The sequence below is a fragment of the Borostomias antarcticus genome, assembly GCF_949987555.1.
Source record: "Borostomias antarcticus genome assembly, chromosome: 21".
NCBI lineage: Eukaryota > Metazoa > Chordata > Actinopteri > Stomiiformes > Stomiidae > Borostomias > Borostomias antarcticus.
In genome coordinates, this window is record NC_140254.1 from 18,256,549 (window position 1) to 18,269,148 (window position 12,600).

General features: G+C 45.5%; 3 protein-coding genes across 3 annotated transcripts; 1 reads left to right on the plus strand and 2 right to left on the minus strand.

Moving 5' to 3' along the window:
- Window positions 1-162: 162 nt before the first annotated feature.
- Window positions 163-3,242, minus strand: psmb9a (proteasome 20S subunit beta 9a; the record flags this gene model as incomplete). Its single annotated transcript, XM_084455323.1, has 6 exons — window positions 163-290; window positions 582-723; window positions 1,524-1,653; window positions 2,672-2,803; window positions 2,927-2,994; window positions 3,189-3,242. 6 exons carry the CDS (start codon window positions 3,240-3,242, stop codon window positions 163-165), a joined length of 654 nt encoding a protein of 217 aa, XP_084311449.1.
- Window positions 3,243-4,251: 1,009 nt separating this feature from the next.
- On the minus strand, window positions 4,252-8,777 carry psmb12 (proteasome 20S subunit beta 12; the record flags this gene model as incomplete). Its single annotated transcript, XM_084455322.1, has 6 exons — window positions 4,252-4,388; window positions 6,289-6,433; window positions 6,859-6,988; window positions 7,481-7,612; window positions 8,272-8,342; window positions 8,739-8,777. The coding sequence occupies 6 exons, from the start codon at window positions 8,775-8,777 to the stop codon at window positions 4,261-4,263; spliced, it is 645 nt and encodes a 214-aa protein (XP_084311448.1). The 3' UTR covers window positions 4,252-4,260.
- Window positions 8,778-8,836: 59 nt separating this feature from the next.
- Window positions 8,837-12,159, plus strand: LOC311323151 (proteasome subunit beta type-7-like; the record flags this gene model as incomplete). The annotated part of the gene is made up of 8 exons (XM_084455318.1): window positions 8,837-8,970; window positions 9,324-9,411; window positions 9,791-9,888; window positions 10,447-10,587; window positions 10,942-11,057; window positions 11,387-11,445; window positions 11,743-11,894; window positions 12,048-12,159. Exons 1-8 carry the CDS (start codon window positions 8,909-8,911, stop codon window positions 12,157-12,159), a joined length of 828 nt encoding a protein of 275 aa, XP_084311444.1. The 5' UTR covers window positions 8,837-8,908.
- Between the last annotated feature and the right edge of the window lie 441 nt (window positions 12,160-12,600).

The following is a 12,600-nucleotide window of genomic DNA, read 5'->3' on the forward strand; positions in this document are numbered from 1 at the left end:
TTTGCTGGCGTTTTGTTAAGAAGTGGGTACTCTGTGTACCTCTGTGTATGCTCCATACCACTGACTGTTACTATTTCAACAGTGGCCTACGACTCAGAAATGGCACAATATAGCAGTAAGTTAGTGAGCCAACAGGATCTGTGCCAGAGCCTATCACAGTTTTCACTGATCGTAAAAGGTGGGCAAATTGTTCCCCAGGATGCATTTCTCCTCTGTGCCATTTTGGTCGACGGTGACGAGGTACGCCACACCTCCACTGGAGCCATCCCGACTCATCGCCAATGCGAGTGCTGAAAGAGGGAGAGATAGAGAGACAGGCAGAGGGAGAGAGAAAGAGAGAGTGCATGTGTGTGTGTGTGTGTGTGTGTGTGTGCGTGTGGAGGGGGAGGGCGGTTAGAGGGAGTACACATTACTGACAAGTGACAACATCAATATAATTTATACCACGAAGAGCCGAGGTCAATTCAACTAATCCATAAAAATAAAAAAATAAAAAAATCCCACCAAGAAGTCACTCTGAAATGGGTACTTCCAAGGGGGGTAAGCCCTGAACTGTGAATATCACTGACTAGCATACTCACTGTTGACAACAAATTTCTGGCACTCCTCCTTACTCATGCCCTTCCTGTACTCTGCGTCCACAAACCCATAGACGTAGGAACTGCCCGAGCCCCCCACCGCAAACGGCTGTCGTGACAACAGACCGTTCAGGGTCACATACACCTGTAAGAGAGTTCAAACAGAACCGTCTCATTGACTCAATCACCAGTTAAGGTTATACAGTACAGTACAAAGGAACAGAATTTGCATTTATTTGTAAATGTACCACTACTGTATATGCTTTGACCAGGCCACGGTCACTTCCTACTCTTTCATTTCACATTTATTTAACCAGGCAAACAGCCCCTCGGCGAAGGAAGCCTGACGCTGTAGGCTGCTTGATGTACTGACCTGCCCCAATCCCCTCCTGTCCCAACCGGCCTCGATGTACTGACCTGCCCCAATCCCCTCCTGTCCCAACCAGCCTCGATGTACTGACCTGCCCCAATCCCCTCCTGTCCCAACCAGCCATGATGTACTGACCTGCCCCAATCCCCTCCTGTCCCAACCAGCCATGATGTACTGACCTGCCCCAATCCCCTCCTGTCCCAACCAGCCATGATGTACTGACCTGCCCCAATCCCCTCCTGTCCCAACCGGCCATGATGTACTGACCTGCCCCAATCCCCTCCTGTCCCAACCGGCCACGATGTACTGACCTGCCCCAATCCCCTCCTGTCCCAACCAGCCACGATGTACTGACCTGCCCCAATCCCCTCCTGTCCCAACCGGCCATGATGTACTGACCTGCCCCAATCCCCTCCTGTCCCAACCGGCCACGATGTACTGACCTGCCCCAATCCCCTCCTGTCCCAACCAGCCATGATGTACTGACCTGCCCCAATCCCCGCCTGTCCCAACCAGCCATGATGTACTGACCTGCCCCAATCCCCTCCTGTCCCAACCGGCCACGATGTACTGACCTGCCCCAATCCCCTCCTGTCCCAACCGGCCACGATGAGGTGTGCCGACAGCTCCTCCTTGTATTTGTAGGAGATGTTCTTCACCAGGGTGGCCGCGGAGCGAACCTGGGGGTCCTCACCAACCTCTAGGCTGAAACAAGACCAGACAGGCGGCGCCGCCCTTCAGCATAGGAACCCAAACCTCTACTGTGAGAAGGAGCAATTCCCCAGATCCGGGGGTGATTTTGGGGTTTTTCAGTCGCAGGCCGGGGCTGTTCATCACGAGCGTTGTTCAGAACCACCTCTGCTACACAAGCACATGTCAATGGCTGACCTTCTACCTTCACCTCCAGTAGAATGTCAATGGTTGACCTTCTAACCAGTTTAAAACTCTGGTACTAGCCTACAGGGCAATTAAAGGAACAGCTCCCTCCTACCTCCAGGCTATGGTCAAGATCTACACCATCTCTCGATCACTTTGCTCTGCTAACTTGGGGCGAGTGGTTGCAACGTCACTCCATGGCCCCTGCGGTCAATCAACACGGTCACGGCTCTTCTCTGTCCTGGCCCCGCAGTGGTGGAATGAACTGCCCACTGACGTCAGGACAGCAGAGTCGCTGCCCATCTTTCATCACATGCTCACCTCTTCAAGCGATACTACGAGGATGCTCCCTCTTAAGCACCTATTGTTTTTATATTTTGCTACTCTTGCACTTTGGCTTTAACACTAGATTATGTCACTTTTGAGTTCTGGCGAGTAGTGGTACACTGACTACCTACGTTAAATGCAATTATTGTAAGTCGCTTTGGATAAAAGTGTCTGCAGAATGACTGATTTAAATCTAATGTACCAGCATTACATTCTGTATGGGTAATCGTCTTGGTGTATATGTGTAAATGTGAAAATGAATGTGGGGTTTTGGAGGTAATGGGGTTATGTGTAATTTCCTGCAAAGGACAATAAATACTAATGTAATCATTAAGTACATTATAAAAAATAAAAAACTGAACAGCAGAATTCAGGTTCTACATGCATGTGCTCTAACCCTATAGGAGTTATCCTCCCCTTGGTCCGTCACCCTTTCCGCTTACATCCACCCTGAATAGAGTGAAAAGACACCAATGGATGGTGGTACTGCCCTCTGTCTCTCACACTGGACTGGACATACCTGTGGACCTCCAGCTGGTAGTTGACCATCTCAGCGATGGTCTGGGCGTCTGCGGCGGAGCCCGACAGGGCACAGTAGATCTTATCATGGAGGGGAGACAGCTTGTTCATCACGCGGTTCACCACTGCCTCTCTGCAAAGAGATGGAGGGATGGAGAAGAATAAAGAGCAGGGTTTAGAGAGTGACAGGTCGATCACAGTTTCACTGCATTTGGCGAGTTCCTGACATTCAAACACTTGGAACATGGTGGCTTACCCTGCAGACACCCTGGAATCCGACCCCAGCACCACCCCTCCATCAAACTCAATGGCAATGATGGTGGTCTAAAGCACAGAGTAAACCAATATAGTGTTGAGGAAATAGTCACTCACTCCTCTCCTATATTTCTAATATTTTTTTCAACCCAAGAGACACACCTGTTATGCAGATATTTGACAATGTTCAGTGATCCAAACTTTTATCTTTTGTCATATTTACTAATATGCCAAAGCCTGCAGTCACTTAATAGGCAACTCACCCCTGTTTTCACTTCTTCTGACAACCATCCTGGCTCTGATGATTCTTCTAACATTTTGGTGCAAATCGTAAAATAAGGCACAGAAGCTCAAGATGTAGGCCTGCACAACCAGCAGAGTGCGTATAGCCTACCGAGTGCAGCCTACGCTCAAAATGAAATTAAATAGACGTGGCAGAAAAAATAACAACAGCAATTCGACAATAATGTCGATAAAACTGTTAACAGTTCAGATAAAAGACTATAACACTGTCTATTAAAACGTAGGCTAGATGTCGAAACGTTGGCTAGATGTCGACAATGTTGCTCGATCAACTTCCCAGATTCAACTGCTGAAATCGAAAGTTTATTTGATAGGCTACGACCTACGAAAATCACATCACATGCTCAAAGCAGTTTGTTAAATAATTAATCAACTTAATGTTTTGTCTTCCATGATTCAACCTTTTTCCATACAATAATTTGTATTATTCTTCAATTATTCATAATGAAACACGCATTGGGCCAAACGTCTTCTGCTACGATCACGCATGCGCAGTGCACGAGAGAATAATTATCCGAAGACAATGATGACAATGACTTTTAACAAAAACAATCAGGAAATTCAAGCTTTCAAGATAGATTTCGGTTTATTTATTTATTTATTTCACAAAACTGATGCCACTACAGTTACCATAAATCACACAAACAGGGAGGATGAACAACAGTGATTAACACTGTTCTCACTTGAAAATCTTCAGTTATAATAACATCATTGGCAGTTATTACATATTAGTTGCTACTACCCAATGCACTTTATAAAGCATGTGATGTAAGTCTTACTTTGTCTCAGTTCAGATGGTGTTATCTGCTTGGACCAACTAATTGAGACCCATGGATTTAGAAGAATATCAGTGTGAGGCTGTGCTCTTACACTAGTCCTATGACTTAAGATCTTTGCAAAAATACAGGACAAATGCAGGGAAAATAGCTGAGATTTCCAACTTTTGAACACAAGATTGTCCATGGGTTCCGGAAGACCCCCCCCCCCCAAGGAACTGCCTCGATCAGCTCATTGGTTGATTGTAGTGTCACTCTACTCATCATGGAACTTGGGCAGCTTGTTGCCTGGGATGACCACATGCTCCACCCCCGTCTCCGTGATCACCACAAGGTGGGCCACGCCCCCACTGACGTTGTCTCTGCCCATGGCCAGGGCAAGAGCTGGGCGGGGCCAGGAAACCAGGAAGGAAGGGAGGTAGGGAAGGGGCCAGGAAGGAGGGAGTCAGGGAGAAAGAGGCAGATAGAGCATGTCAAAGAAGTCAGGTACGCATGTGCAGATCATATATTTGTCCTACGAGAGACAACCAATCTGTAGTCAAACACTATCACCTCTGTTCTTGATGGATAACATTAGTAGGCCTATTTTATTTACTATATATAATAAGGATTTCCAGGCTGATTGACCCATTTCATGTGGAGAGCATCTAACTGAGGTAATAGCCGAAATGCTCTTGTCTGTCTGCTAGGTCATACACCAGAGGGGACTGTGAGGTCCACTTCAGAAAGACAACCTTTAGTAGAAATGTCCTATCCATAAAGGGAAGTGAAACATGGAACAGCCTTTCAGTCCCCCTAAGAGAACGTACCACCCTGTCCACCTTTAGAGGCCAACTCAAGAAATGGCTGTTAGACAACCAAACATGTACTCATCTAGGTGCTCAAAGTGTCCCTATGTTCTGTACATCCTTATTGCCCTTGTATTGTCACTTATTTATTTAATCTATATTATACATCCTTGCTACCCATACATGGTCACTGCCCTTATTTATTTCCCCCTAGGGATGTTATATTAAATAGAGATTGAGATCCATCTCTTATCACATGTCCATGATGCTAGTGATGCTGTGTTGTTAGGGATTTTGGGAAGTCAGGGATGTTGGTGATGTTGTACTGACTGAATGTCATGTCAGTGTTGGCATGCCAGTGATGTCAGTGATGTTGTGTTGTTAGTGTTGCTGTGAAGCTAGTGATGTTAGTGATGTTATTCTAAATGAATGTTTGGAGGTCTGTTTCTTGTTCTGTGTTAGGACTATGGGTGGAAATTAGCCCTGCGCTATTCCCTGCATATTTACGTCCCTATCATGTGATGATGTTATAATGCATATATACACTCATGTGAATGATGTTCATTAATGTGTGATGTTATAATGCATATGTACACTCATGTGAATGATGTTCATTAATGTGTGATGTTATAATGCATATATACACTCATGTGAATGATGTTCATTAATGTGTGATGTTATAATGCATATATACACTCATGTGAATGATGTTCATTAATGTGTGATGTTATAATGCATATATACACTCATGTGAATGATGTTCATTAATGTGTGATGTTATAATGCATATATACACTCATGTGAATGATGTTCATTAATGTGTGATGTTATAATGCATATATACACTCATGTGAATGATGTTCATTAATGTGTGATGTTATAATGCATATGTACACTCATGTGAATGATGTTCATTAATGTGTGATGTTATAATGCATATATACACTCATGTGAATGATGTTCATTAATGTGTGATGTTATAATGCATATATACACTCATGTGAATGATGTTCATTAATGTGTGATGTTATAATGCATATATACACTCATGTGAATGATGTTCATTAATGTGTGATGTTATAATGCATATATACACTCATGTGAATGATGTTCAATAATGTGTGATGTTATAATGCATATGTACACTCATGTGAATGATGTTCATTAATGTGTGATGTTATAATGCATATATACACTCATGTGAATGATGTTCATTTATGTGTGATGTTATAATGCATATATACACCCATGTGAATGATGTTCATTAATGTGTGATGTTATAATGCATATATACACCCATGTGAATGATGTTCATTAATGTGTGATGTTATAATGCATATATACACTCATGTGAATGATGTTCATTAATGTGCACTGTCCTGAATAAACAAATATTGAATCTCGAATCTTTGTCTTTACCGATCCAGTCATTTCAAATCTACACAAGCACCTTTGGGCCATAGTAGATCCCATGACATAACACAGGCGCCACTTACCATTAGTGGCAAACTGCTGACATTCCTCTCTGCTCATGTCGGGCTTGTACTTGGCGTCTACATAACCGTAGATGTAGGTGCTCCCCGATCCACCGATGGTGAACGGCTGACTGAGCAACATGCCTCCCAGAGACACAACGTACACCTGCAGGAGACACACAGCAGCACGCCAGCGCCATCAGCGAGCCCTGCGTCACGTGTGGCGTCGGCCTGCTGGCTGGAGTGCTACTGGACACAGGCGTTCCCTGCCCACACCACCGGTGTGCTAGTCGTAGAGGCATTTAGAAGCTATGAGAGACTCAATATTTCAAAGCTATACAGTACACTAGCTGGAGCAATAGAAATGAAATCCAGCGTTAATATGGCTATCTATCTCTGGGCTGGAGAGCGCCACTCTACCAGGTGTCACTGGCAGGGTTCGATCTTGGGTCCTCTGACTTACGAACGCACCACCTCCCATAAACACTGCTTTAACCAGATACACCACCGAAAAAGCCAATTGACCGGTTCGATGGCGCGATCGTCCGGCGGGTGGAATTCATACCGAGGAGCGAGTTTAAACAGACTCACCTGAGGGCCTTTCTTCCTGTCCCAGCCCGCGGTGATGAAGCCGGCCTGCAGCTCCTCCTTGTTGCTGTAGCACAGCTCCCTCAGCACGGACGCTGCTGCCTTCACCAGGGGGGGCGACTCCATCTGGATACTGGAGAGACAGACGCAGGGCAGACAGATGGACGGGCACGGACAGGGACAGACAGGGACAGAGGCAGACAGAGGGACAGAGGCCGACAGAGGGATAGACAGATGGACATAGACGGACACAGACAGGGACAGAGGCAGACAGACAGACAGACAGACAGACAGACAGACAGACAGACAGACAGACAGACAGACAGACAGACAGACAGGTATAAAGGAAGGAGGCAGATGGGAAGGGAAAGAGGAAGATGGACAGAGGGAGGAATGGAAGGAGGGACAGAGGCAGACAGACAGACAGACAGACAGACAGACAGACAGACAGACAGACAGACAGACAGACAGACAGACGGAGGGAGGAAGGGAGGGAGGGAGGGAGGGAGGGAGGGAGGGAGGGAGGGAGGGAGGGAGGGAGGGAGGGAGGGAAGAGTTATCCATCACTGGAGTTTATGTTATAAGTGTAACGCATTGCAGTTCAGCAAACAGCATGACAGGCTACCTGTGGAAGGACAGCTGGAACTTAGCAGCCTTGGTGACGGCCTGGGCGTCTGCCAGCGAGCCGGAGATGCAGCAGAAGATCCTGTCGTGAACCTGAATCAGCTTGTTGATGACTTTAGACGACACGTAGGACCTGAGGGACACGGGGGAGGAACGTGAGCAAGCAGCGCCGAGCCACAGCCAGAACCCAGCAAACACGCAACGTCAGGGAGACGTTCAGATCCTGTCTTAATAACGTCCGTCGGTCCAGAACCCCGTTTGTACGTCTGCTGGACCCCCTCAATATTCAAACGTCCGGCTTGGACCCCTCTAAGACGTCTGTGGACGTGCAAAACGGGTTCAATATCTGAACGTTAAAAAAAAAACATTCATTCTGGCTCCTAATTGGATGTCTTTGGACGAAAAGACAAAACAGACATCTAAAAGACGTCTTTTAGACGTGTCTTTGCTCAGTGGGTGGTTTCTGTGGTATGAAGTAGCTGGATGGACAAGCACACCCCCTAGACAGGACGCTGGAATGTCGCAGGGCTTTCGAACTCACAACCTCCTCAGGGCTGACTGAATTCTACCACGTGGCCAATGAGTTAGTCAGGGATAAAGTATTAAAAGAAAAAAACTACTGTATTGCTATTACAGGTGAGAGTCGAAGCGTCAACAAACCACTTAGGAGGCCAAACATCTAACCTCTCTAGAACGAAGGAGAGGTCCATGAAATTTGGGGGCAATATTTTAACTTTTAATCCGCCTACTCTGCAATGTGATTTTGGAGGCAGGTTTGAGAGGGTCACTCACCCACCAATGGACGCCCTTGAATCTGACCCAATAATGACCCCTCCATTGAACGTCACTGCCAGAATTGTGGTCTAGGGGAGAGAGAGCAGCATCTTTGTTAGTTAACCATCAATAAAACTACTGTTTACATTGCACATGAAGGTGGTCAAAAGATCAGATAGAAAGACGTTCCGTAGGCTATGTGAGTCCTGATGGGTTTAAGAGGTTTGGGTTGAAAGCGAAAGTAAAGTAAATTCGCAATAGGCTACCACTATTGAAAATATGATTATCAACGATAAAAGGAATAATAGACCATAGTAGGCTATGCTTGTCCCGCAAATTGAAATCATATGATTTGTTGACGAAAACGTCATCTTAAAACTGTAATACTAACCAGGAAGGACTGCGATATGTTCGCAGCATTATCTCTAGATTTAAATAATACATGAATTATCAGAGTTTAGTGTATAAAACTCTAATCTACTTACACCTGTGCTGACTCCTTTCACTTGCGAGTGTGCCTCCATTATTCGCCCGAACCCCGAGCACAGATGAGAGGAAGAGGATAGAACGATGCGTTACGCACGGCAGCGACGTCAAGTGAGTTGTGGTTGTAGGGCAGTCAGGATAGAATTACTGAGTTGAATCAGTCTCAGGTATGGCGCTATCATATGTTCTCGAAACACCTGCATCTGGATTTAATTTCGAGAACGTATTGAGGTAGGATTCTCTTTAAACATTTTTGAAGTGACGGTTGCTTTTGGTGATATTTGAATGGGTTTGAACTTAGCTGCGTTGAAAGCCTACTCGATCTTAAAAGTGAAAGTAATTTTCTCTCGAAATCGGCCAGTTAGTTCGGCAAATGTTTAGTGCAAACCATGACCTCATATACGTATGTTTACATTCTCTCTTTAGTGCAAACCACTGTTTATTATCACCTTTGCATCAATTAATGACCTGATATACGTATGTTTACATTCTCTCTCTCTCTCTCTCTCTCCCTCTCTCTCTCTCTCTCTCTCTCTCTCTCTCTCTCTCTCTCTCTCTCTCTCTCTCTCATCTCTCTCCCTCAGAAATGCTGTTTTGGAGGACCAGCTAGAGGGAGGAAAGCCACCCAAAGCCCTGAAGACAGGGACCACCATAGCAGGGATTGTGTTCAAGGTAATTGTGTTTTGACCTCAATCGGTACACTGAGAGGCATCTTGAATTCCACAAAGGACTGTCCTTCTGTGTAGATGGAGCAGAACCTTTGAGACCTGGGTCTCTATCACAAACGTGCCCTGTGCTAGGCTACGCACAAGAAATCCACAGACAAGATGACAGACATGACACACATACCGATAACGATTAAATAAAAATACAAAAAAGTACACAAGAGTGAGAAGAATAGAAACTAAACAGTAAAGCAGACAGTGTGACAAGGGGGAAGTTACAAACAGCGCGCTACATTCTTCGGAGAGTAGTTCGTCATGTTGTTGCCTCCTCACGTAGCCTAACCTCCCTGGCTTTCACTTGTTTATGTCTGGTCCTTATTGTGTAGGATGGAGTGGTGCTGGGAGCTGACACAAGGGCTACATCCAGCGAAGTTGTGGCTGATAAGATGTGTGCCAAAATCCACTACATAGCTCCTAACATATAGTGAGTAGACACACTTACATCTCTCAGGGCTGTGGGTCATTTAAGGTCAGGGGCTCTGGTGTTGATAACGGCATTAGACTACAGTCCTCTATCTGTCTCATCATGTCATTGGAATAACACCATCCCAATTCCTTACACTGTTTTTTCCAACTCCTCTCTATCCTCTCATCCTATCTCCATCATCCTCTTAACCTCCTCTCATCTTCTCTCCATCTTCTCGTCCTCTCTCCATCCTCCTCTCATCCTCATCTCTGCCCTATCTCTGTCATCATCCTCTCTCTATTATCATCCTCTGTCATCATCCTCTCTTTGTCATCATCCTCTCTCTGTCATCATCCTCTCTGTCATCATCCTCTCTCTGTCATCATCCTCTCTGTCATCATCCTCTCTCTGTCATCCTCTCTCTGTCATCATCCTCTCTCGTCTCCTCTCCATCCTCTCTCGGCCTTCTCCCGTCCTCCTCCATCCTCCTCTCTGTCCTCCTCCATCCTCCTCCATCCTCCTCCCCATCCCCCTCCCCATCCCCTATCCTCCTCCTCCTCCTCCTCGGTCCCTCAGCTGCTGTGGTGCTGGTACGGCAGCAGACACAGAGAAGACCACCGACCTTCTCTCCTCCAATCTCACCATCTTCTCCATGAACAGCGGCAGGAACCCACGCGTGGTCATGGCTGTAAACATACTACAGGACATGCTGTTCAGGTACACCAAACTGTGTGTTCTTGTGTGTGTGTGTGTGTGTGTGTGTGTTCAACTCATTTACATTTGACATTTACATTTTAATCATGTAGCAGACACTTTATCCAAAGCGACTTGGGGTTAGTGTTGGGGTTAAGTGCCATGCTCAAAGGCACAACGGGAAATCACTTGTAAAGTGTCCTGGCCCAGTCTTGATGCTCTAACCACTGGGCTACCTGCCGCCCCACTACCGAACGTTAAGTTGGACTAAAGGATGCAACTACGGAACATACAGTAACTTTACAAGAATGATCATAAACATGTGATGACCTTAGCCAGAGTGTTGATAGCCTAGCGTTCATCTCTCTGGTCCGTCAGGTACCGCGGGCAGATCGGGGCCAGTCTGATCCTGGGAGGAGTAGACTGCACTGGGAACCACCTGTATACAGTTGGGCCCTATGGAAGCATGGACAAGGTCCCTTACCTGGCAATGGGTCTGTAACATCACTGTGTCTAGTCTACAGAGACACTGGCTTGACTTGACACTGAAACTCTGAAACTACTAATCCCTAATAAACTAATATAATTCCCCTCAGCCTTAGGGATTTATCTTTGGTCTGGTGGTGTATGTTTGAGGAGGGTTGGCCTTGATGATTATGATAGTGGTTGTTTTACATACAGTATTAGTTGAATGTGCTTATACTGGATAAGAATTATTCAGTTGTTCTGGATGATAACGTGTCAGATTATCAAAATGTGAAGCAAATTAGGAAGTAAACAAATCTTTTACAGTTCGTTTGATTTTGACTTTTGACACTGACAGGATCTGGTAACTTGGCAGCTCTGGCGATCCTGGAGGATAGATTCAAACCTAATATGGAGGTCAGTGACTTTTCTTGAACACACACACACACATACACACACACATATACACACACCACTGCTCGTCTTTCTCTCACCTCTCATCCCTTACTTCTCATCCCTCCCTCACCCCTTCCCCCCTCCCTAACACCTTACCCCCCCCCTCACCTTTCACCCCTCACCCCTCAATCAATCAATCAATCAAAGCTTTATTTGTATAGCGCATTTCAAACCCAGAGGCAACACAATGCGCTTTACAGAGAACAAGGGAGGTGGGTATACGACCCACCTCTACACCCCTCACCCCTCTCTCCTCAGCTGGAGGAGGGCAAGGAGCTTGTCCGCAGCGCCATCCACGCGGGCATTATGAGCGACCTGTACTCCGGCAACAACATAGACGTGTGTGTCATCACCAAGCAGGGCGTGGACTACATCAGACCCTATCAGGTGTCAGAGTACACAGACAAGAGGTAAATTAACACAAGCAAATATATTGTTTGGAAGCTATTCATTACAAATACAGTAGGTGTCCTTCTCATGGACAGCAGTACAATTATATAGAAGACACTTTTGTCTAACTATCGTCTAACTCTCTCTCTCTCTCTCTCTCTTTCTCCTCTCAGGGAGAGGAAATACAAGTATCGTCCTGGCACGACACCAATTTTGACTGAGAAAATAGTCCCCCTGAAGTTGGAAGTGGTGCAGGAAACAGTCCAGCGGATGGATACTGCCTGAGGACAACAAACACCTCACAGGATGTGAAACAACTTCATTGAGATTTATCAGAAGCTGTACCCTGGGCCCTGCCTTATCACAGGCTCATTTTATAAACAGTCAGTGTCCCAACACAACTCAAATATAATTGCATACAATTTTGTTGATTATGCACCAATATTCAGTAAATGGTTCAATAAAAGTTGGACTTAAGATGCCTGATTATTTTTCTTTCTTTTTTTGTTATTCTCGTTTCTACTTTATTGAATGACCCAGTTTCGGTTAAATGGTCAACAGCTGACTTACAGGCCTTTATCGACCTGATATATAACAGTGGAAAGACATTTTAAAACATTTGTCATTTTATTTTATTGACAAAATGATTTATGTTGTTCAGGTATTGCTGTGAAAAGTACTGAGGTTTGACTGAATTCATTAATGCTTGTGTACGTGCGGGTCAAA